The sequence below is a fragment of the Brassica rapa genome, chromosome A09 (genome assembly GCF_000309985.2).
Source record: "Brassica rapa cultivar Chiifu-401-42 chromosome A09, CAAS_Brap_v3.01, whole genome shotgun sequence".
Classification (NCBI taxonomy): domain Eukaryota; kingdom Viridiplantae; phylum Streptophyta; class Magnoliopsida; order Brassicales; family Brassicaceae; genus Brassica; species Brassica rapa.
In genome coordinates, this window is record NC_024803.2 from 8,780,333 (window position 1) to 8,807,302 (window position 26,970).

The 26,970-nt window shown below is 30.5% G+C and overlaps 4 protein-coding genes across 4 annotated transcripts; 2 read left to right on the forward strand and 2 right to left on the reverse strand.

Moving 5' to 3' along the window:
* The first annotated feature begins 1,486 nt into the window (after positions 1–1,486).
* On the forward strand, positions 1,487–2,439 carry LOC103838103 (E3 ubiquitin-protein ligase RHA1B). Its single transcript, XM_009114529.3, has one exon. It carries the CDS (start codon positions 1,726–1,728, stop codon positions 2,230–2,232), a length of 507 nt encoding a protein of 168 aa, XP_009112777.1. The 5' UTR covers positions 1,487–1,725; the 3' UTR covers positions 2,233–2,439.
* A 4,474-nt stretch (positions 2,440–6,913) lies between these two features.
* On the reverse strand, positions 6,914–8,184 carry LOC103838101 (protein BRANCHLESS TRICHOME). The gene is made up of 2 exons (XM_009114526.3): positions 7,970–8,184; positions 6,914–7,872 (listed from the first exon to the last, which is right to left on the reverse strand). Exon 2 carries the CDS (start codon positions 7,857–7,859, stop codon positions 7,059–7,061), a length of 801 nt encoding a protein of 266 aa, XP_009112774.1. The 5' UTR covers positions 7,860–7,872; positions 7,970–8,184; the 3' UTR covers positions 6,914–7,058.
* Positions 8,185–8,345: 161 nt separating this feature from the next.
* On the reverse strand, positions 8,346–9,720 carry LOC103838102 (beta-carotene isomerase D27, chloroplastic). Its single transcript, XM_009114528.3, has 4 exons — positions 9,154–9,720; positions 8,842–8,948; positions 8,669–8,764; positions 8,346–8,580 (listed from the first exon to the last, which is right to left on the reverse strand). The coding sequence occupies exons 1-4, from the start codon at positions 9,657–9,659 to the stop codon at positions 8,531–8,533; spliced, it is 759 nt and encodes a 252-aa protein (XP_009112776.1). The 5' UTR covers positions 9,660–9,720; the 3' UTR covers positions 8,346–8,530.
* Positions 9,721–12,872: 3,152 nt separating this feature from the next.
* LOC103838100 (putative zinc finger protein CONSTANS-LIKE 11) lies at positions 12,873–19,839 on the forward strand. Its single transcript, XM_033279478.1, has 4 exons — positions 12,873–13,884; positions 13,958–14,149; positions 14,599–14,727; positions 14,840–19,839. Exons 1-4 carry the CDS (start codon positions 13,453–13,455, stop codon positions 14,945–14,947), a joined length of 861 nt encoding a protein of 286 aa, XP_033135369.1. The 5' UTR covers positions 12,873–13,452; the 3' UTR covers positions 14,948–19,839.
* The last annotated feature ends 7,131 nt before the right edge of the window (positions 19,840–26,970 follow it).

The window sequence follows — 26,970 nt, forward strand, 5'->3', positions numbered from 1 at the left end:
TACAAGCTTAATTAATTGGGAAAATTTATCCAGTTAAATATTGGTAAAGTTATATACATGTTAATGTATATATAGTTGCAACAAAAAGTGTTAAATAGGGGAATGTGAAATGTTGGAGGAGAAGATGGAGAGGGTGTGAGGTGGGTCAGTGCTGCTTTGGCTCTTTCGTACATATTAGTCAGATACCCATATGACCCCCTCTCTAAAATAGATCCCCAAATATTCTTGGTTGGTAATCAATATTGTATTCTAGACGTATATCAAACGGAATCAAAATCAAACTTGAGGAGCTACAAAAGTCTTTCTACGTAGTTAATTTTATGTCATAATAATACCTATTAGAAGTCAATAAGTGAAGATTCAAACAGGAAATGACAAATATGTGGATTGATGATATCTCAACTAGTCATGTGAAAATAAATAAATATACTGATTTGGTTTTTAATTCAAAGGTCATAAAGAATTGTATATTATCATTGTGCTATCCAATAAATCAGATTTTCTGGTACAACTTTATATATAGAATACATTGTAATGTTGATTCATTATGTTTTGCAATTTCAATGGTGTGAGAAGACCCTATTTTCATTGATACTTTTTCGAATGAAGCTATATTCCTACAATAAAAAAAACTTAATTTGATGGTAACCAAAAACATATTCTTAATCTGCCTTTACCTCAATTATCTGGCATGTTTCCGGATTTACATTAAATACTTTAATAGTTCTCTGAGAAGAACATTGAAAATAGCCAAATTTCAGTAGTCACGCGGCATGCTCCTCCATTATTTTTAGATTTCAATATATCAGGTTTATAAGGCTTAAAAAAAATTTCATAACCATTTAATTCTATTCCATAAATTTGTTACGTGATTAACATAACAAACCCATTTAACAAATTTATGGAATAGAATTAAATGGTTATGAAATTTTTTTAAGCCTTATAAACCTGATATATTGAAATCTAAAAGTAATGGAGGAGCATGCCGCGTGAGGTTGGTGGTGGCTCGGGCCATGAAGATGAAACCGGTTCAATATGAAACCGGTGAATCGGTGATAAAAGAATGCCCATCAAAAAACTTATACTCCCTCCGTTTTTTATTATAAGTCGTTTTAGAGAAACTTTTTTGTTCCAAATTATATGTCGTTTTCGGTTTTCTATGTAAAATTTATTAATAATTAATGTTGTATGACCAATAGTAATATATCTTCTATTTTTCTATTGGTTGAATTGTGGTTAGGTAAATAATTAATGATGTTTTTGTTTAGAAAATATAAGAAATTAATGGTTTTTTTAATCTACGTGCATAGCTGTAAAACGACTTATATTAAAAAACGGAGGGAGTATAATATATGGCATGTAGAAGAAAAGAACTGTTACTATAAATATGAGCAAAACACAAGTCAATAATTAGTCATCTATTATTAGTTTATAACCTAAAGAAACATCATCACCACATTCCTCGTTATATCCTTCATCAAGCAAAATATATAATTAAATAAAAAAGAACAACACGCAAAATAAAAGCACATTATTGACTACTAAATTAACAAAGTAATAATTAATTAACTAAGCACTTCTAATATTAATATATACATATATACACACTCAACTATATATAAACCCCACTCTCTTGATCTTTTACTCACAATCCAAAACTCTCTCTCTCTCTCTCTCCTGTATATTATCTTACTTGTTACCATTTTTCTCTCTAACGACGAGTCGATGGGTTTTCCGGTGGGCTACTCCGAGCTCCTTCTCCCAAGAATCTTCCTTCATTTACTCTCTTTCTTAGGTCTGATCCGAAAACTAATCTCCACTATTTTCTGGCTCATTGGTTTACCCGATTTCCTAGAACCCGAACCGGTTTCATCTTCATGGCCCGAGCCCCCACCAACCTCAAGCCACCAAGACTCTCACTTGTTTTCAGCAGCGCTTCTAGCTGGAGATATCTTGCCCGTTGTAAGATTCTCGGATCTAAACCTACCCGAGTCCGAATGTTGTGCAGTGTGTCTCTACGACTTCGAGAACCACGATGAGATCCGACGGCTGACGAATTGCAGGCATATATTCCATAAAGGATGTTTGGACCGTTGGATGATGGATTATAATCAGATAACATGTCCACTGTGTCGTACACAGTTTATACCTGATGATCTTCAAGTGGCGTTTAATCATAAGCTTTGGGCTGAATCTAGTGAAGTTTCTGAACTTCTTGTTGAATCATTTTAGGACAGTTCCTTTTCTATATCTTTAAATTGTAATATAATTTTTTAGTATTTGTTTGATGGATGTATATAAAAAGATAGTGATTACTATTTACAGGCTAGTGAAAGAAGAAGACGAAATTTGTATCATCTATCCGGAAAAAAGGAAATTAAAATTTTGAATTAATATCAATGTGTAGAATTTTTTCCTGTTATTGAGTGAAAATATATTTACTCATTAATAATTTTTTGTCATCTACTCCTTCCCGAAAGTAAGATTTTTTAGATTTTTTACTTATTTCGCAAAGATAGATTTTTTATATGTTTAAGATACTTTTTAATAATTTTAAGAAACATTAAATGAAAATATTTAAATTGATTAAATTTTATTGGTGAAAAGTTATTGAAAAGTTTATAATAAAATAAAAGAAAAATTAAATTATAAACATTTATTGAATTTTTAATAAGCGTTAACACTTTAGAAAATATTATTTTCGGAAACAGAGAAGTAACTTTTATTGATAGTCTTGATCAAAACAAAACCGGATTTTGTTAACAGATTAATAAATGTGTTATTTAAAAATATTTCCTATTTTATTCAAACTTGTCACACAAATTCAAAAAACTTCCAAGGTACAAAACCGTAGTTACGATGCCGTGTTACCGGACAATTGTTTTTCTTTTAGAAACCTTTTTTTATGATTTGTAAGAATTTCCTAGTTTTTTACAAGAGAATAATTTTTTTGAGAGTGTATGGTTTATTTGTTAGGTCTTTATTAATAAAGAAAAAGAGAGATGCTAAGCCATTTCCCACTACAAGATTTAAATGAGACACTAAAATTTTATATGCGACACCTCTTCTTCTCATGCCTCTGCTCCTCAGAAGTGTGGCACAAGTTGATGGCTATTCTAATGGAAGGAGAGTATACTCCAGAGTGGGGGAAATTTGTAGACTGCGTATCTGATACTAAACTGCCCACGATCCGTTTCTTTCCGATCCGATATGTTTTTAGGCATTTGTTTACAGGATTTGGAAAGAAAGAAATGCGTTCAAGCATGGGGAAAGACCACGTTCACCTATGACTCTTTACCGGATTATTAACAGACTTGTTCGCAATCGTCTCCTGTCAATCTACCAACAGAGAAATCAAAGATGTCATACTGTTCCCAGAAGTGGCTGGGAGCAATACAACCTTCTCCTCTGTCACATTGAGTTTCTTTAGGCCTCTGATGCCAAAACAAAAATAGTTAAGATCTCATGTTAGATTCAATGTAAAACTGTATATATTTTTTCTGAATCAAATGTAACATTTTGTTTAAAAAAAAGAATTTTAAATGTATCAAGAAGCTAATCCTTAAGTTTGCATAACCATTCACAATTAAAAGACCCATGAAGCTATCTCCTTCCGAAAGCCATAAGCCATGAGATCAGGTGATTAGATCAGAGATTTGTAAATAATCAAACAATGGAGGCTATATGCTCTTCACTCAAAAATTCACGGAGCTCTTATAGACGTTTTAAAATTTTGTGTTTTTTAAATAGACTTTGAAGAATTTCCTCCAAAGAGTTTTTAATAATAGAGCAGAGAGCGTAACGAGGAGAAGCTTCCCATGTGTTGGAAACTTTGGAATCTCTTATGCTGTCGCCACGTGGCATTGTCTATGCGTGTGCTTATTTATTTCTTACTTATACGAGCCCACACGCTTCTAATCATTTCTTGCTTTCGGTTTACCACAAAAATAAAAACAATCTCTTGAAAAAAATATGAAATAATAACAAATAAATACTCTTTCTTTTCGTATAGATGAAGTTTTGGTTCTTTACACACATATTAAAAAATTAGTTTTTTTAAACAAAAAAATATTCAAAAAACTAATCTACTTAATTATAAACAAAAATAATAAAAACATAAAGCTATACAATTTTTGATAAAATTAAAATTATATAAATATGTGAAACATCATCTATTGTGAAACAAAAACAATCACCTAAAACATCATCTACATTGAAACGGAATGAATTGAAACGGAATGAGTAGTAAAGTTTAACTATAATTTTAAGTTACAACAATACCAACTTTCTGTCACTAAATTGGAAAAGGCACACTTAACATGCTATTTGAAAAGATATACTACTAATTAAATTTTAGATCATGTATTCTTCTCCACCATTCCCATTATGAAGATATTTCAACTAAACTTTTTTTTTTCAACTAAACTTTGCGTGGTGATATGAAGCTTTCTAGCATAGCCCTTGATTATTTATTCTAAATATGTTGTTTAAAAATATATGTTACAATTGATGATAGTTTTACAACTTGATAAAATTTAATATGATAATTTGTACATATTACCTGTATATGTATGAGATAGCTTTTCTTACACTTTTTAACGAATACACTGAATTTTCTAAGTAAAGTGGGAGAAGTTGTTTAATTAATGTAGATGTCTTTGAATACTTGCTGGGGTTGACCCACTTTGACTAGAAAGCGTAAGTGCAGTAAAAAAAGTATGAATGAATCATTGTTTAGCTTTTTTAATATATTTGTATTTCGACTTTTTATAAGACCTAACAAATCTTTCCAAGCAATTTAGCCCATCGTCATGGTTCCACGTCCACCCTCGTGCGCCAGTTGAATTATAAAGAATCGATAAATAAGTTACATTGAGCATAAGATGTTTGGTTAAATATGTAAAGAACAATCATGTCCTGGACAAACAGAACATACTACTCAGGCTGCCATGTTAAAATTTGTTTACGTTATTTCTAGTGTTTTTATTATATACTATAATATTGATTAGAAGAGCTCAAATAAATAAATAAATACGATTCTAATTCATAGTAAATCTAACTATCATATTTATATATCTTTTTGTTTTAAGAAAAATGTACATATTATACCAATAGTAATTCTGTTTACTAGGAATGATTTGATTTAACATGTATTTTACTCAGGCTGCTCCAGAAATTTTGACAAACAAGAAATTCAGACTAATCTTTGGAAGCATTTAAGCCTTGAAACTCTGCTTTAATCCATATTATTATTTATTTGTATATATGTATATTAGCACACGTCTCATATTCCTCATATGGCTTCAGCATGAGAGGGCTCCAGTGAAATGTCTCATTAGATTCAAGCAAGTATTCAATCAATGGAGATCCACAATACAATCCAAGAATTTCCAAGAAAGACAGTTGAACTGTCGTAGAAATCTGCTAATGAGGAGGCTGAAGATTGATCCAGTAGTTGTGATGATCTAGTATGCCTCTTCCTGTCTTCCATCACTGGGATGTGCCGATCCTGGCCCCCAATGTTTTAAGAGGTAATTTTATATTGATATAGATCTTTAAATTTTCTACATTTTGACATGAATTGTTTTTCGAAATAAAGTAAAGAAGTTAATCTTCAAAATAAAAGTAAAATTAAGAAGTATATATATATACATATATATATATATATAAATATAAGTATAGTGTATAATATTTATTTATATAAAATGAGTTTTCGCATGAATTTGTGAAAACTATAACATGTTTAAAAAAAATATTTGCATCTTGAATGACGAATTTATGAAATAATATATTGTCATAAACATAAGTTTGCAATGGTTTCTTATTATTATTATTATTATTTTAAATATATACTGATTTTGTTAAATGTTACCTTATAAATTATGACATCTTTATTTTTATAAAATAGGTTCCGTGCGATATTGCATGGGTTCCTTATCTAGTTTATATAGATATATAAATCTCTAAATGTCTGTAAAAAATATTAAAGTTCCTACTAAATAGTTATGCCCCCAAAATCTCGGATATGTCCTTCTGGTGTATTGTGATCAATCCAACTACTAGATGGCATTGAACTCTCCCCCTATCCAAATTTTAACAAGGTATGTCTCCCTCGTCCTACCAATTTTCTTTGACTAGATTGGGTATATACCCATTATCTTTGCATGGATTCTGTAAAGATCGATTCAACGGCACCTACAAACCAGTTTGGCTATATAACTCTCAAGAGTTTGACGATGTTACAACTACGTGTGAAGTTTTCGATTATAGCACCAACGCTTGGAGGTATGTCGTCACTCCTGCATCCCCTTGTGAGATTACTTGATGAGCTCTCTCTGTATATGAATATGTAGAAGGATCGCTTCATTGGTTCACAAAGTGTGAAGAAACCTAAGTATTATCATTCATTCACTTGATAAACAGTTTCGTCTTCTCACTCCCATTTCATTTGTTCACCAAAACAAGAGATCTAATCCAGTGATATGTGTACCTGCAGAAGTTGAGGGCATTTGCTTTCTCCATATATCCAGCACTAAATTGTTTATGACTTAAAATCTCATGACCCGCCCTGAATAGGCAAATAACATTTCAGATGTATGTATCAACAAAACATACAGAGAAACAACAAGAATCATTCATATAAGAAGGATCAAGAAATGCATTTGTTTATTCATTCGTTGGTTCTCTACAAGATCAGATTAGAAATCTCATTGGTTTACTTTTGAAGGAGAACAATTGTGTCTCTAATTCACTGCATCATTCAATACCAAAACCACTGAAGCAAGTTCAAATTTATTCAGTATTTGTTAAATTGATTCCCAACATGAAGCTAATTAGTCTATAAATATATGCTTTACATTTCAAATGGTAAGTATCAATATTTGAAGTTAAATGAATGATGGAGGAAATGAAAGAAAAAAAATCAAAGTCTAGTTAGCTTCATGTTGCAAAATCCACTGAATATTAGTACAAACAAAGAGTGTCCTTAACAGTACAGCTTCCAGCTTAGATGTTGATTATTCAGATACAAATGAGAGGGAATATAAGCTTTTACAGTATCAAGCAGATGAGTGAATAGAAGCACATCTTGGAGTGGTCTTTTGTCTGAGAAGAGTCTTGAGCTGAACCTTCTGGCACTCGATCTTCGAACCCCATTTCTCACTTTTTGATCTTATTGCTCTCATAACTCTAGGGAACTCCACAAACCCTTTGATCCCTCTCTTTATGTGCGGATTCTCACACCTCCCACTCGCAGGTGTACTACTCGCTCTATCCAGTATCTTTGTTTTCATGATCATGTTCCTCTCCTTGTCTCTTTCTTTATTAGACTCCTCTAACTCAGATAGCTTCTCCTCCAAGAAAAGCCTTGCATCCGACAGTTTCATCTGAACTCTCTCTTCCCTCAGAACATCTGCCAACCTATGCATCTGTCTCTCTTCCTCAACTTCTTGTCTCATCCTAACCATCTCTGCTTTCTCAGATGATCTCTCCTTTAAGAGCCGCTTGTATTGCATCTCCTCAGCTTCTCTACCCTTTCTCTCATCCTCCACATCTTTGGCCAGCCTCATGTTCATCAGCTCTGCCCGTCTTCGAGCTTTTCTCTCGTAGTTCAGCTCTGCCTTCAACCCCTTGATCTCGGCTCTAGCTTTCTCTAGTTCAGATTCCATGAAGACTCTTATGAAATTTAGATCCCAAATAAAAGACTTGCGTTGGTGTTGATGCTCTTGAGACTGTGAACAACAGTAGTAAGGGTTGTCATAAAGTTTCCAGACTGAGTCCATTATATCTGAAGTGGTATTGTGAGGATCTGAAGTGGGGATTCTGGTCATCATCGTTTCATGACTCCTCTCCATCTTCATATCTAAGCTTTAGCTGTAAAAGGAGGTGGTGAGATGTCTTTTATTTTTAAACAATGTATTCAGTATAAAGGAAAAAAAGGAAATAGAAAGTTGGGTTAATCTATTATCACTTTAGAAGATGGAAGTGTGTTGTAAAGCTGAAAGACTCATCACATGTTTATCAGCTCTAATCATTCTCTCTTGAGTCTTTTCTCTCTCTCTCTCTCTTGACCTCAAAGTTAGCTGCTATCTTTAGAGAGTAAGAAAATTGGGCAGAAACAAAGGCTGTCTTACTCTTTAGGTAACTAACAATAACAGTTCAATGTCTGTGATTGTTTGTTGGGCCAACCAACTTCCATGTGCTTTCAATGAATCACCTCCCAATCACACTCCTTTCATTCTGTTTGTACTCTTAGGTGTGGCCCATTCAAATATTAATGTTTCACCTGTTCAGTTTTGTACACCCTAGCTATAGGAATTAATTCAGAAATACGCTTCACGGAAAAGTGGAGAGAGAGGTATACGCTCAAGTGTATGTGTATCATAAACTTTCACAACTCAACTAGAATACTAACACAGAATACTAACTAGTATCAAGACTCTTTACATTGTTGACTTTTATCTGTATATGCTTGTAAAAAAGTATATAATGTATCTCTTGGAAAAAACACATCTGGCTGATCCAATGCCTTTCATGCGTGTAGTTTAGGGCAGACTGGCGAGCTTGGATTGGACATAGAACCTGCATGCAGGCAGGCAACATCATCATGTGTTAGTTTAAATTACATACTAGCTACATCTAATTCAATCTGAGACTTTGCAAGACGTACATATGTCTGCTAGACAAGGTTGTCTGGTGGCTGGATCATCCTCAAAGGCAGGAGGCGCTTGGCCGTATATCATCTCGCAACTCATATCATCAAAATCTACGAACAGAAAATGAAGAGAATGGGCAATTATGTTGAGGAAGAAGAGATTATATGGTGAGAAAGAGATTACTTACTTGGGTTCATGGTGAGTGGGAGGCCAAACTCATTTGTGAAGAAATCTTGTGTTGGGATCTTGCACATATTCACACACATTCCTACACACCCACTGTTCTCCAGATACCTTCAATATTAATAGAAGTAAAAGCAAGTATGTGAACGATTTTGGGGGCTACGAATAATTTAGTAAAAATATAAATATAATTTTGAGGCTTTATGTTTATGTATATTAGGTTTTAAAATTTTGGAGATCATACACCAATGTTTCAGGTGCCGTGCCTTCCACAACAAGTAGTAATAGTCAAAAACAATTTGAACTTAATTGCTACCTGCATTTCTTTATACGAACGCCACTTCTCTGTTTCACCCCATTCACTTCCACTTCTATGACCTGAGAAGGACCAACCAACCAGTGAAAGAAAGGCACGGTAAGAGCTGCATTAAACTCTGCTGCCCATTTCGTAGGTGGAAACAGTTTTCTAAACTGTTCAGGAGCGCCAGGAGGAAGCATGGAGAGAAGAACCTCCCTCACAACCTCTTGCTGCTGCGTCCTTGATCTTCCCTGCATCACTCTCTTTGAAACCTCAACGAAGCTCTCGTAGTCGTAGTCCCAAAACCCTTTCTCCTTCATCTCATTCTTCTTCTTCGAGCCACCAAACTTGTCCATCTTCCTCGCGAACAGTCCCATGAACACTCTCTCAGCTAAGCCATCGTTGTATCTAGTCTTCTGCCCTACAGGAGCTGGCTCTCCGCTCGGCTCCGAGATCCCACATCGGATGCTGCCACGTCTCCCGAAGTTGAGATGAATTGCTTGGAGACTAGCAATAGCCACCATGGATAAGATCTTTCCCTCTCTCTGTTTCTGCTCTTCCCTACCAACGCACTCTGATTTTACTACATATAGTGGCCACACACATAATACACACACGCAAAAGGGTGAGACAGAGAGAAGATTCAACTCAAAACTTACAAGTGTCCACTTTGTTTGCCTCTTGAAACAATTTTTCACTTTAGTTATTTTTCTACTTCTGCTATCATTATTGTGGACTAAACACATCTCGGCCCATTGACATACAATTAGACATAACTGGCAATGTAAGCATTTTTTTGACAACATCAATGTAAGCATATATTTATATTCATCAATCATCATCATTATTTTTTTAAATCCTCATTTTAGTTTTAAAATATTTTTATAGAGCGTAAATTAGGGGTGGCAAAAAAATCAAACTGAACCAAACCGAACCAACCCAGCCGAACCCAAACAAAAGTAATGTCCCAAACTATTTGGTCAAAAATTTTGTCAACCCAAATAGTTCGGTTTGGTTTGGTTTTAAGTTAAACCGAATAGAAAAATCGAAGAATTTATTTAATTAAATTAATTAAGTATACTAATAATATTAAAATTAAAGATACTTAATCATTTAGCCTAAACAATTAAGCATAATTTTATATATTTTATTTCTAAATGAATAGAAGAGACACAGCTAATAATAAAATAATATGATTCTTATACACTATTATCAAAGCCAAAAACTACTATGATATTTATATTAGGTTTGAAAATAATAATACAAAAATTATTGAATTGCATTTTCTACATTTTTATTGTGATGTTTGGCTTTTATGTTTAAGCTAGGTTAAAATATGCGTCTTGCGTGAAATGAACACTATATATAAATCACTTTTACGTATTATATATTTTTTTACATATTACTAAATAATAATTATATATTAAATATTAAAAATTCAGTAACTATTGCGTATATTATCAAATTGATGTGAACACATAAATACATTTTGTTAATCTAAGCAAACACTTTTTATTATATATGGTCTATAAATAAATTTAAACGGTATTAACATATATAGTATATTTTTAGTATTGATATTTATTAAATAATTTTTTCTACTCATATTGTTTTTGATCATTTGTATCATTTTATAATAAAAAATTGAATCACTGATAACAAAATTGTGTGATGTTTATAGTTTTTGTAATTTATAATTAAAAAAAATATTCAATGCAAAGTTTAAAATTTAACTATTAATTTGTCAATATTTATTCAAATCTTTTATAAAAAAATGTTCAATTTTTTTTCAAAATAAAAATATTTATATATTTTATATTGTATATAGTTAATTTAAATGATATTAATATATACATATTTTAAACCTAAGCAAACCAAACCAACCCGAACCAAATTCAAATTTTAACCGAAATGTCTTTTTCCCAAAAAAAAACCCGAAATGTCTATCCCAAATGCAAATGAATAGATTATTTACTCTTTTTTTTTTTGTTTTAACCGTTTTTGTCAACTAAAAAGATTAGAATAAGCGTCTATAATAAAGGTTCCATGAAATTTTGATAGCTTGCTTTACAATTTTAATCTCAAAAGTATATTCCAGATTATATCTTAGTACAATTATATTTTATCTACACAGTTTTTCATCAGCGGTGGTAGCGGTAACAGTGGAAGAATTAGATTATTTTTGTTTCTCTAGTAGTAGCAGTACGACTTCAAAAGTTTTCAATCAGTTTCTTACTTTTGATTATGTCATGCCTAATAGGCTAATACTCTTAAGTAGACTGTATATTAAAAACATGAGAGAGAGAATTCCTACAAAGATTCTCAACACTGAATAATTTGATTAGTAAATTTATCGACTAAATTTTGGAATATTTTACATTTTAAAACCTACAATAATTTATCGAAAACAGTTCTAACCAATGTGTATACTAACCAAGAAGTTTATGATTCTGTTAATTTAGATTTTTATAACTAAATTTAGGTAACAATTATCATGAAAAACTGTTATTTTGTGACAAATTATAAGTTATATGGATAACATATAAACTTGTGTTTATGTTCTGTTATGTTCTTTTGGCTAGAGAAACAACTTGAACATCTTTTAGAAAAAAAAACTTGGAGATCTAAAAAATGCAAAATTAATATATATATTGTAACAACTCGTCCTGTAGAAACTATCCGCCTATAGATCTCAGGCTGGTCCTGCAGAATATCGACTCTAATTCTTCACATGTGAATCTTTATTGATTTTTTTCATTTAGGTTATTAATGTGTTTGGCGTTACTTGAACCCAAGACCTCATCTTTTAACAATTCAATTATATAACATCTCGGAGCGTTATAGGTAGCCAAATCAATTCTGTTAAACGTTTCCATATATCACAATTTGGGATATTACAGTTCACCCATTTTCAAAAAACGTAACGTCCTCGTTGCGCTTAACGACATATCTCAAAACGCCTCTCGGGTTAGAACCGAGATGGCTAACATAGTTCTGATACCACTTATAACGCTCTGACCGTCCACGGCTAATAAGCCAGCCACATCCACTTTCTCCGCCCCATGGATCCCATCCTATTCCAACGATCGGTCCGTTAATTTTCCAAGGCCCAAAATCATTTCCTCGTGCATTAGCCTCACTCGCACGGTATCGCGGATCAATAGGTCACACATCCTTTCACTACTCTAGTCCAAGTACGCTCAACTCTGAAGTTCTAAACGAATATATGACGGAAAATCGATCTTTCAATGTATTACAACTCGAGATGTTACATATATATATGCAAAATTAAAAACTTAAATCTGTAAAAAAATATTTAAGAATACAGACGAGGTTTAGCTAATCCTTAATTAATTTCAACAAATCCGTATAATCTTTCTTGCTTAGATTAACATAATCCAATATAAACCATCTAATTCCGTGTGCAATGCAAAAAAGCTCATACAACGTTTTTGAGCTCTAAACTTGCATGTTCTCATTTTGTTCTTCTTTAAATGCCATCCTAATCTACAAAATTGATCTATAATCAATCCAATATAAAATAATAATAATAATAATAATAGCTGTCAAAAAAAAAAAGAATAATAATAATAATAATAATAATAATAATAATAATAATAATAATAATAATAATAATAATAATAATAATAATAATAATAATAATAATAATAATAATAATAATAATAATAATAATAATAATAATAATAATAATAATAATAATAATAATAATAATAATAATAATAATAATAATAATAATAATAATAATAATAATAATAATAATAACAACAATAATCCAATAGACATATTTGACAAGTTGAGATTAGCGCAGCGAGAAGTCTCACGACGCTTTGATGCATGACAAGTTGATGAAATATAGACGGATTCATTTATAAAATATATGAAAACGAGGGCTTGTCTGTCAAATTCATATTTTTGTCCGCTATAAAAACCAGCAGACCAAATAAACTGGACCTGTCATGGCTTGGTTCTGATACCAGAAACTAAACCAAGAAAGAAAGAAAAACACTTTCTGGGAAAAAGTCCAAATTTACATTAATTCTTTTCTTTTTGCCATTTTTGGATTCTGGTGATTTTTCAAAAATAAAGATCACGAGTGTCACTTGTGCACTCTGTAACCGTTTCATTTGGTCAATTCAATTACAGAAACAAACCAAAAAAGAAGACAGAACATAACCCAAAAGATTGAAGTGTTTTGCTTGCTGTCTTCTTCTTCTTCTTCGATTGAAAAAATCTAGAGTTTGTTTTCTTTTTTTTTGTAAACTAAAAATCTAGAGTTTGTTAAGAAAAAAAAAAGGAATGGATTCTGAGCTTTATATCGTTGATGGGTCTTCATCTTCTTCCTCATTTTGCCACCATTCAAGTAGTACTGAACCAGATATGTTTTCTTCCGACACAACAACAACAACAACAGATCTCTTCTGCAACAATCCTTATCTTAATCCTATAGATGATCAGTCTCTCAATTTCTTTGACAACTTTACCCCTACGACTCATCATCTCCTCTCTTCATCTCCTCCACTCTCTCAACTCCAAACCCTTAACCTCTCCCACACTAACACTTTCCCCAGTTTCGAAAGCTTCGACGCCGTCAAAACAGAGCGTCCTCTGTTTAACTCTTCAGTCATGGAAGATTCATCGAGTTTCCCGAATCAGAATCTCTTAGGCTCGCCTGAAAACTCCATCCTCTCCGATCACATGCGACGTGTCTACAGCACTGGAGATTTGCAGGTATCAATTTACTGTTTTCCTCTGTAATTTCACCTCTAAAACAAAGAGAGTAACTTTTTGTGTACTTTTAAAGAATCTGAGAATGGATACTACGGGACAACGATCATACTCGAGTCCTTTAGGTGTGGAGAACTCATGGACGACGCCGTTTCCCGGAGAAGAACAGAGTTTGAAGGTGGGGCGTTACAGTGCGGAAGAACGTAAAGAGAAGATTTCAAAGTATAGAGCTAAACGAACACAAAGAAACTTCACCAAAACCATTAAGGTAATATAATACCTGTTCATGCCATTTTTTCACGTAAATAAAATAAATATGTATGTTTTTTTGGTTAAAACTCTATTTTTCGGTACAATGGAGAAAAGAATTCCCAGCTGTGATCTTGATTCAATCAAATCTTACATGTTGAAACTTCTTAACGAGTTGCATTTGGAATATAAAAGAAAACTTTAATTTATAAGCTTGATATCTAGTATAGTAAGCCTTTTAACAAGATAAAATATCTAGTATAGTAATGAAATATATATGTTTGATTGATTAGTTATAATTAATTTGAAAATCTATGTATAATTTAAAAATTAATATGTGGCTCTTAATACCATTATAGTGAATTTTATTTGAAAAGATACTCAAACTAAACGTTTACAAATTCAAATTATGGGATATTTTTTGTTGCATGGTTATAGTTAGTTTATTTAAATGAAATGTTTTTGAAGTATGCATGCCGGAAAACGTTGGCGGACAACAGACCAAGAGTACGTGGCAGGTTTGCACGTAACGACGAAGTTTTAGAGAACCCCAAGATTGCTTCTTCTTTCTCTATACAAGAAGACGACGACCTTTGGGTAATTATCTAATAACCAAACTGCATTTATTTTATTTACATAAAGGTTGTATTTCAATTGAGCTTAAGTTAATAATAACCTAAGAATTATATATCTTTTAAACTTGTGGCAGAATTTGGATGGGTTGCATGAGGAAGAAGAAGCTTTTATGAGTAGCTTTGTGGAATGTCAGTCTCAGCCTCAACGACAAATGCAATACACAACAACTTCCTTCTGGTGAAAGCATATCTGTCTGAAGAAAGAAGAGATGAATATTATATTTTCCGACTTAATTTAATATGGAATGGAATCGAATCAAGTCATATAATGGATATTTATTTTTGATTCTCACTTACATCAAGAACAAAAACTAATATATGACTCGATTGTATAGTACTGCACTAGAATAAACAATTCATGTTCTTTACAAAACAATAATAATAATTACAAAATATGGATTTATTTTAGGAGAATAAAATAGTGGTTTAAGTTTAACTAGTCACTTAGTGATAGTGGTGTTGTAGCTTTTTCATCGTTTTACTTTTATTAATATGGAAACTGTTTCTCAGTTGCCTTTATGTGAATATGTAGAAAGTTCAAATATTTGTATCACCTTTGGAGAAATATTTGACCCTTGAAGGAAGATTCTTCGGTGAAATGATGTGGTTATTGAATCACTTTGAATTAGTGGACTATCAAACATTTATGTAATCTTAATTGTATATCATGAGAAGATTAATATACTAATGGCCCGAATCATTGACGGTAGTCAAGATCCTCCCTTGTCATGTTGGTATTGTCTATTGTGTGTATATATACGATTAATAGCTTAGAGAAACACAATTCAAATATAGCATAATATGTAAGTCTGTCTGGTGTATTAGCTTTCGTATGTCCAGTGATCAGTTGATTAAACAAGTCATCAACGTTAAATTTATAGTGCATATATAGTTTCTTTAAAGATTTTTTTTGAGAATTGATTTACTAATTTTTCTAAGAATAAGTTGAACGTTTTAAAAGGAGTTTTATGTTGTTTGAAACTGAAATAGTTTCATAGACTATTATCATGTATTTCATCAATACATTAGAATCTAAATGACGGTTGTTGATTCTAAAATCATTTGACATCAAGAAAATCCTTTTATAAAAAATAGAAAGTTGAACTAAAATATCACCATACTTTTTCTTTTCGAGGGGTTGATATTTTTGACGTAGCTAAAAGAAGCAGTTAAATGGGTCAAAGCAGGATCATTTCAAAGTTCAAACTATTCTTACACCTATGTTCAATTCTTTTTTTCCTATGTGTTAATTTTCTTGAATTTTCATATTTCAATATGTTTCGTTGAGTCTTGTTTTCTTCCACATATTCAAAACGGTATATTTCATTAAAATATTAAAATATTATAAATTACAAACTGAAACAATCAAAACATATAATATAATTATTTGTATTAATGATATATATCGTTTGGCTATCATTGAAATTAAAATCTAATATAATACGATGATGTATAAATACAAACAAGTTGCAAAATTATCAACTTGCAAATTCTGGCTCTATGTAGCACCTGCTTTCGAAATAATTGGTTACCTAAAAAGGAAAGTTGATGCTCAATAAGGAATATGTTCTTGCAATCGAACATCGATATATTTTCCTTTTGAAACAGTTTTATGTTTTCTAATGAAATGTAGAGTAAACCAGCATCATTCTATGAAAACGACGCATTAGTTAATCAATGTAACTTATACTACAACTAATCGGTCAAATTCGGATGCACTGTAGTTAAATCCACATATTTACGTTTCAGAATTTATGTACTTGAAGTTTAATTTTTCTTTCCTTACGTACTTATATATTTAAGATTAATTTGTGTGCTGGTTCGTCATTTAGGTGTTTCGTTAACGAATATATATAAATATTAAGTTATTTCTATATCTATCTTTTCACAAACCATACATCATATTTTTTTTTGAACTTTACAAACCATACATCATTATCAGTTTTCTTTTATTCTTGTTTATTTGTGTCCGGAATAAGCCGGATAAGTTACCAACCGGATCCCCATAACCAACTTGGATATATACTTATGTTCTCCATTTGATTTTCAAACAAACTTCTAAAATTATATATACTGTAATACCTTTTTTAAAGTAGATGTATACATCTAAAGTTTAATTTTCTTCTTATGAGGAAAACACTTGCTAGAGAATAATGTGATGGTATCATCGATTAGCAGATCGTATTGTTAATTCTTCGGACTTGCCTTCTATCTCTCTCTTTTTTTTTGTTAATTCTTCGTATAATTTTTCCTATGAAAATATAAAAGTTGTAAAATTGTATTTAGTATTATCCCCCACTCGGACTCTCGTAAATGGAACTCGATGATAAGTGTAACAATGGTAACTGAAAAAAAAGCTTAAAAAAAACACGAAATGGTCAACTTAAAAATTAGCCCTCTTTCGAAGCTTTCTTTGGTGTTTGGCTAAAGGTTCAATAATGCTTATAGACCAGTAGGTTTAGATTTCAAATCTTAGAAAATATGAAATTATGCAAATTAACGAAAAAAAAACTTACAAGAGATTTACATCATGTCGCAAAGAATATCATCAAATGTGAATCCGATAGAGTGACTCATATGATTCAGTCAGATGTGAATCGTTATAAAGTAAAATTATCGACCGCAAAATAGTCTATAATATTTTTCATAGTTTTTAATAGAATAGTTATCCAACATTAAAAAAATTAGCCGCCTAAATAAAATTAAAAATACATTGCACGGAGACGCTGAACGGGTTCATTGCTAATTATGTGATGTGCTGACCCTTTTAACAAAATCACGTGGTGACAAAGTAAATACTTTAGATGAACAAACAAATGTTGCCAAGGCGGCTAGGCCTAAAGCAAATGGACAAGCTAAGATTTGATTTACATACAATATTAAAATTCATTCAAAACATTTTTCTTATACGATTTGTGGTATGCATTGTTCTGGACTTTTGATTGTAATACTCTTCCAAGAATTGGATAGGTTAATTCTAAGTGAACAAACATAGGTGAGACGAGGATATTGTCTTTCGGTACTGAGAGATGCATGCAAGGAGCAGACGTAATCACATATAACCGATTAATTTTTTTCTCTGTTAAATAATCAGTTTAAATTTTGATTTTTAAAAGCACTTAAGCTCAAATTCTATGAAATAGTCCAACTAACTCAAAATTCATCCGATCAAAAAATCCCATCGCTTCATCACTGTGTGTCACAAGAATGGAAATATTATACATAGTCATGTAGCCACGAAAGTAAAAAATTACACATTTGTATTTTGAATTCCTGAAAGTTTTTTTTTTACTTTGCAGAAGTTTTTTTTTTTTTTTTTTTCGTTAACCGCGGGTTTCCGGCGACCGTGATCAACCGACTATTTCCGCGAAGCCCACGGCACTCCACGTACTCTTGCGATTTAACGCTAGCCCGGGTGGCCAGCGGGACTCGAACTGGGGATACCGTATCGGGAGATTTCCCCTCAAGTACCACTAGCCCAAGGCTGCTGGTTTCCCCTCAAGTACCACTTTGCAGAAGTTGATCACAGCCTTTGAGTGGCATTTGTACCCCACACGCCTGTCTTTTCTTCTCTCTACACAAAGTTCCGTTTTTCTTTCGGGCAGAGGTTCAACGATCCCCGGTGATCTCGTTTATGATTCATGGTGCATTTTCAGTATACTTTAAAAGATAAATCTTGATTGTATCATTTATTATCTAATTCTTACAAATATAAAGATTGGTGTTCAAAAACAAAATATAAAAAAATATAAAGATCAAGGTTTTTGGTTTTTGGTTATTTATTTAACTAAATGATGTATTTGTAATATTTGATGTATTATATTCACCAAATAAATATTTTTTTGGCATCTTAAACCATCTATTTATGACGAATATTCGATATCATATAAAAAATAGAACAAACAGACGTAATTAGAGAATTGCAGACGATAAATAAAAACAATGGTTATTAATGTAAACTATGAAGAAGTATTATATTATGACTTAGTATGACATAAAAGATTATAAATTAGTTATATATGTTTAAAGAAAATACAATGATTTTTAAACTTTTATGAAAAATTTAACATATAAAAAAGGACGATGAATTAGTCATCAAATTGTAAATAATTTAATAATTTTATTAATAATAAAGTATTTATAGTCTTTGTTTTTCGTCAAGATAATTATTAAATGTCCATAACATTAATATGTTAAAATGTCATATTATGAAAGCCCATGTTATAACCGTTTTTTTCCGGAAAGTGTAACAAAAAAAATTACATTTAACTTTTCATTTTGTTTAAGTTTTGTGTCGGTAATAGATTAAAAAAATCTCTCTATCTTTTTCAATGTTCAATTTGAAGCTTATTATGCGAATATCATACGCAAATATAGGCAATTGGTTGGAATCTCTATATCTTTATATTCTTACAAATTTTAAATTTATTGTTTCCTCTTCTGCAAGAAAATCAATTACCGAAGTAATAGATCAATTGGTTGTAATCAAATATATTCTTATAATTAGTGTAATTATGGTTACAGTTACTATATTTAATAGATACATTAAAGATATGACATTGAAGATATTATGTTTTGATTAATAAAAGATATTGGATTTTGAGTTTGTATTTATTGATTTGTTTTCTTATAAAGCTTAGAAAATCAATAGGATGATTGGTTGGTTGATAAATCCTATAAGGAAAACGAAAACTATAGGTGGTTTGAATATTGTACATCGATCGATGCATGATATAAATTGACTATATAAAACTTGAGCATGATCATTTCAAACTAAAGTATAGGAAGGTTATATGCATTTGTTATATTGTACTTAATATATTTTAAATATTACATACGTCAAGTGATTCACATTTTCGTAAAAATAAAATTCAAGTTCATTATTGGGCCGTACTCATCCGTAATAAGCTACGTTAAATGTGATGTATTTTTAGGTTCATTTAATGACATTAAGTTTAAATTTGATTAAGAAAAACTCATTAATTTAACTGAAAAAGACAAACATTAAAATATGTAGGTTCATTTAATGACATTAAGTTTAAATTTGATTAAGAAAAACTCATTAATTTAACTGGAAAAAAAAGCTTTAAAATATATAATTTAATTTAATTCTCAGTGACAAGGAAGTGTAAATAAGTTAGAAAACTTAGGGGTATTTTTTAATGGGTACTTCTCTTTTAATAATATAGACTAGATTTTGATCCGCGCTTTCAAAGCGCGGGATTATTTTTTGAAAAATTCCAAATTTATTTGATATAAATTTGTATTTTAATTGTATCTACACTTAGATATTACAAATGAAACATTATATTCAATGTTTTGAAACCCGACCCGACCCGTAGTTAAATTGCTAAATTCGGTGGTTCATATGTAATCCATTTTAGTTTTCAAAAAAAAAAAAACTGTTATTTAAAAATTCTACAAAACCCGTAACAACCGCTAAAACCCGAGATCTGGTTCTCAGTTGAACTGATAGATGACCCAATATATAATCCGGTTTGATTTATTATTATATTTAGAGTATTGTAATATATATTCCTGAACGTTCAGATGAATAGTGAATATATTATGAAATTGATATTCCAATTTTAATACAATTTTAGTCCAACTAAAATTTCATCTTGTTAATGGATTAATATTTGAGTGGATGCATACTAAAAATAAATTCCATCTTGTTAATGTATTACACGTCTGTTTGAGTAACGCGTAAAAAATATATTCATTAAACTATCAATAGTAACATGTTTCATCATATAATTACTATTAATATTTATTTTATAATATATATTTATATATATTTTAATACTCTAACTATAAGAATTATATTTTTATGTATTTGGTGAGGGTTTTGAACAATTTGTTTTTTTTTGGCATTTGGATTAATATATAGTTGTATATATACGAATGAATAGATATATATATATATATATATATATATAATTATTTATTACATTAATAACTAAAATATAATTGATTAGTTATTTGAATTTCGAATTAATATAAATTAAATTCATTAGTTTAAAAAATAATAGATTAGTTAGTTAGTTCCTTAATTTTAGGTATGATGTATATTTAACAATTAAATTAGATATGAGTAGAAATAATAGTAAATATAATTAAATGTAATGATCCAACCTAGACTATTTGTAAGTAGATAAAAATTGCTTATGTTTTAATAGTATTGATATGTTCCAAATAATTTCAATAAATTATAACTATTGGTATGGTACATTGTGAGGCAAAGCAAGGTTCTCTATAATCTGTACATGCCAGCATACAAGAATATGACAATATCACAAGAAGACATCTGGACAAATAGAACATCTATCAAATGGACATTTTTATTTATTTCAAAGCAAAAATGAATCTCCAAGGAGTTTTAAGATATAAACAATGAGATATTCTTGACCAATCATTACATTATTTTATTTGTATAGAATCGATCCAATATGGAGCTGGTGTCATGTATGTACATTTTTGGCTTTAATGAATTATCAAACTTTAACATGGATGTTAAGAAACGTATAAGCACGGAAGCCTGTATTGCCGTATTGGTTGCTGTAATTTTTTCCTTTTACAATAGAATCACAATATTAAGTCAAATAGTATTGACTTGATAAGACTACACAAATCAATAACACTTTATAATTGATCAGGAAATATTCGCTAAAATAGCTTGTGTTAGTGTCACTAGAGATTTTTCCGGGCTACGCCCGGATTATTGCCATAAATTTTGTACTTCAATTATGTCTATATTATTTTATTTTATTTGCATTTGAATATGTATAATCTATATATACATATACAGTGGTTCTTTACTAAATAGAAAATATAAAATGAAATTTAAATTATTAGAATACAACAGTTAAATAATAATATAAAACATATATTATACTATTTGAAATATTAGTACATCAAAACTAAAATTATAGGCTTAAACTTGAATCAATTGATAGTTTAAATTTCATATAGTTTTTCTTCATTATTTCTGTTTGTCTGCTATATGATTTATGACTACCATTTTTTTTTGTCAATGGAACCATTCATTCGAATTCGTAAAAATTATTACACAGTCTTTCTTAGACAATGTCTACGGTATTGAACCATCAGAAGTTCACATCCACATCCGTCGAATCAGCCAAAGCCAAATCCCAAATCAAGAAAAGTAAATCAATGATTGGTTAATGAACGCGTTCCAGCACAAAGACCAGCTTCTCAGTGACTTCTACTCCAGTGGCTATTTCCCTAACGGACGAACAGAAAAAGAGTTCAACACACTGAAGCACCTCATAAACTGCTTGGCAGTAATTGTATTCACGGTCATCTGCACGTATCTCACCTTCTTTGCGTCAATGGTCTGGTTCAAGATCTATGTTTCTTTGGTCTGTGCCTACTTGGCCTCCACTACACATTTCAATCTTCGTTCTGTTCCACTTGTCGAGACTGCAAAAAAGGCTTTCAAATGATTAAACAAATAAACTTTCATATTTTACGTTGACTATTATATATTTTGAGGTTATTAAGACTCAATCCAAATTCTACTTGTGACCGCTTATAATTATATAGTCTTCTACTCTTCGTACATTAGTCTCAGCTAATCCCATGTGCATAGTACAGCCGCGATAGTGTGCTCGTCCCATTTCAATTCACACCAGCAACAAACTCAACAGACGACCTGTTAAAGACATTACAAACTAATTTAAACAACTCCCACATTTTGAAAACATGTGAATGAGAGAACTCACGGCAAACCTAGTTGCATCATTCCCTGTTTTCACTGTGAACCACATTGGATAAGAACTGTAATGAGATTTGAAATAATCAATCTAAACCCATTTCTCCTCTTTCCTTTGTATCTCACCAAACATCTCATTGGCCTCACTCTCACACCCATCAGTTTTGACAACAAACCCGGAAGCAAAGTGTTATACTTCAATCATTTTTTCCTTTTGATCGCTTCAGTAAAATGTATCACAGTCACAACATCAGGATGATAGAATCCAATCCTGTATTACAAAACAGCAGGATGGTAGACAAATAAAAGCCACAAGCATCTTCGTTCAAGCCTCTAACTTCAAGCTTCGTGTTCTCCATGGGTCGAGGCGCTGCGTCTTCCGGCAGCCTCGCCGGAGCTCGTCTCGTCTCCCCCACCCGGTACCTGATCATCAAGACGGAGGAGTAAGCTGTCCGTCGTCGTCAAAGTGGTACATTTCTCTCGCGGTTCGGTTGGATCTCTGGTGCGGTAGATCCCCAGGTGAGCACCATCGGTCTGGTGGTCCATCGGTGAAGGTGTCAGCTTCCTGTTAGAGGACTACGGGAACGGCGCCGGAAGCCGCTTGGGGGAGAGGAAGAGAATCGATGAAGGGATGAGACGGCGATTAGGGTTAGGTGGAGAAGGAGCTATGTGTTTAGAACACGGGATTGTGCAACATCACTATCAAGAGAGGCTCGAGATTGGGCTGCGAGATGGGTCAAATGGGCTGCAAAGTTCACTAAATTTTTTTAATTTTAAGTCCAGTCCAGAATGACATGGCAGATTGATTGGTTCTCAATATTTTTGCCCATGTGGCAGTGTTTAGGAAGCTCCAATTTAGTCCCTTTTATATAGTAGGATTACTGTGTTAATTTGTGATCAGGAAATGTATTCTAATATAGTTCATTAGTTTGTTTTAGTTTGTGTCACAATCAAAATTTATATTATTGACTAAATAAATAAAATTTTACACTAGGGGGACAAAGGCACCAAAAGTCAATTGTCATCATTGATAAATTTTCATTTATTGTACGTATTATAGATGAATTACTTACTAATAGGAAGTAATCAGAAACCTTTTAAGTTTTTGGCGAATAATACAATAGAGTGGAAGTGTCTTTCCAAAACATTCAGACTTAGTGGCAGAGGGAATCTATTGAGGCCAAAATGATTCCAAACCGCTTTAACCGTACCCTCTTTCGTTTAACAATTTATTGTATCTACTCGGTCACGAATCTCTATACAATATCTGCAGAAGGATCCATTAGCACAACTCGCCATAGAATATCTAAAACTTAAATGTAAATTAATATTAGATTATGATCTGTATTTTTAAAATACGTAATTATTTTCTATAAAATTTTAATGCAATAAAATAAATATTTAATTTTAGTTTTTGTTTATATAGTAGACCGATTTAGTTTGTTTAGTAATAATTTAAAAATGTTCTTGCAGTTTTCTTTTTGTATATAGTTTACTAAATTTTAGTTCATTTTAGTAGATTAGTTCCATATATTTCTTTTTATTAGAATAGATTATAGTTCTAGGCAAAAAAAAAACTTGAATTTTATTTGGAAAAAAAAACATAGCGAGCAAGAAAACTTCCCACATCTTGAAAACACCAGATCCGTTGAACCAATCCACTCTGACATCACATCTCAGAGATATTCGGAATCATAGGCCCAGTGCTGCCATGGTGATGCTGAAGTTTCCGCTTGTTGTTCGTTGAAGGCCATTCAATAGACGTCTATAAATTTTCTGATGGTTGTTTGATTTTTCAGGTTGCTCCAGTGACCTTTTCATCAGTGGCTAACCTTTACATTCCAGAGAGTTATTAAGGCTGTAGCTTCGTCTCTAAATTTAGCTTCAAAGTGGGATTGAAGTTAGAATAAATTTAGCTTCAAAGTGGGATTGAAGTTAGAATTAATCCTCTTTCTGACCTAGAACTTTGTTTTTGGAAGTCTTTTTATCTTGTTTGGGGGGGGGGGGGGGGGAGGAATTTTAACAATTTAGTTCAAGAACATTGTTCTTCAAGGATCTTTGTATTAAACTTTTCATTATTATTAGAGATATTCACATTCTTATTAAAAATGGTGATGCTGAAGTCGAAAGCAAATAATAAAACAATGGTAACTGATTTAGTTATATGAATAATTAGTTTGATAATTAAACAGACAACGTCATAGTTTAAATGGTTAGATAGCTTGTTTTGATTGTGAGAGAGGCGGAGGGATCTAATAATTTTGATTACATATTTTGTCTTAAATTTAGTGACAAAACGACTTAATTTTAATTTCTGTTAAATATTTAACATTTGACATCTATATCCTTACTAATAAAAGGGACCTTTTGAGGCTCCATAGAGCGTCCACATCAGCGAAAAAAAATTCTCCCGAAAGATGACACGTGGCATAAAATATAGTTTTACATTTTAATATTACTAATTTTTAAAAATTATAAATAATATGAAACATAGAGCATAAAAAATGGAAAAACTACATTGAACATATGTAAAATTACTATTTTTCATTTTAAAAAAAAGACGGCTTAATTCCATAATGTAATATTACCATTTTACATTTTTATTTTTAAAAAAAATAATATGTAAACATACAACATAAAAATGGAAAAACTACATTAAACATATGTAAGATTACCATTTTTCACTAAAAAAAGATGGTTTATCTCCATAATGTAACATTACTATTTTGTAAAAAAAAACATTATATATAATTTCGAAAATAATAAATAATATGTAAACATACAACATAAAAAATGGAAATACTACATTAAACATATGTAAGATTATCATTTTACATTTAAAAATAGCAATAAAATGTAAACATACAACATAAAAAAATGGAAAAACTACATTAAACATATGTAAGATTACCATTTTTCACTAAAAAAAAACGGCTTATCTCCATAATGTAAAATTTCTATTTTATATTAAAAAAAAACATAAATATAACTATTTGACTATTTGTCCAAGTTCTTCTATTAAACATTGCCGTTTTACATTAAAAATGGAAAAATAAATTGAGATTTAAACATCTATCTTAAAATATAAAATATAGATATTAACTAAATATAAAGTATAAGAAAGAGAAATACTCAATATATTGAAAAATAAATAATAATTAAATATTATAAATATACGAATTATATATACAATAATAAGTAAATGCACAATTTTTAAAAAATGGAAAGAGTACATTAAATATTAAACATTTATCTTAAAATGTAAAATATAGATATTAAGTAAATAGAAAGTATAAGAAAAAGAAATACACAACTTAAAAACAATGGAAAAAGTATATTACGATTTAAACATCTATCATAAAATGTAAAATATAGATATTATGCAAATAGAAAGTATAAGAAAAGGAAATACACAATTTAAAAAAATAGAAAAAGTACATTAGTATTTAAACATCTATCTTAAAATGTAAATATATCTTAAAATATAAAATTATTAGTAAATAGAAAGTATAAGAAATAGAAATACACAATATAAAAAAAAGTAAATATATAATATAAGTAAATACCCAATTTAAAAAATGGAAAATTACATTAAGATTTAAAAATATATCTTAAAATTTAAAATATAGATATTAAGTAAATAGAAAGTATAACAAATGGAAATATACAATTTAAAAAAAAAATGAAAAACGTACATTAAGATTTAAACATCTATCTTAAAATGTAAAATAGAAATATTAAGTAAATAAAAAGTACAAGAAATGGAAATACATATACAGGAAAATAAATAATAAGTAAATAATGTAAATATATAATATATGAATTATATATATAATAATAAGTAAATACACAATTTTTTTAAAAAAATGGAAAAACTTCATTAAGCATTAAACATCTATCTAAAAATGTAAAATATATAATATAAGTAAATAAAAAATTTTAAAAAATGGAAAAAGTACATTAAGATTTAAATATCTATTTTAAAATATAAAATATAGATATTACGTAAATTAAAATATAAGAAATGGAAATAAACATTTAAAAAAATGGAAAAAGTACATTAAGATTTAAACATCTATCTTAAACTGTACATCTATCTTAAAATGGTAGTAAATTATATAAAAATGGAAATACCATATTTGACAAAAATAATGTATAGTTTTACATCAAGAAAGTCCCTATAAAACTCATTATTCCATCAATATCAACCTCACTCTATCAAGGAAAACTTCAAAGCACTCGAGCAAAAAAATGGTTCCACCATCAACTTTTGCCGTCCCAAAAACCTTTCATGACCTTGAATGAGATTTTTTATGACAACAAATTTTTTGTTAGGTGGATTCATTGTTGGGAAACCCGCAACTTCCAAAAGCCAAACTTATTCATGGGAATTGAATTGCTTTTCATAGACTCAAAGGTATTCTTACAATTGTTAATATTCATACTAACTCTTTCATGATCAAACCATTA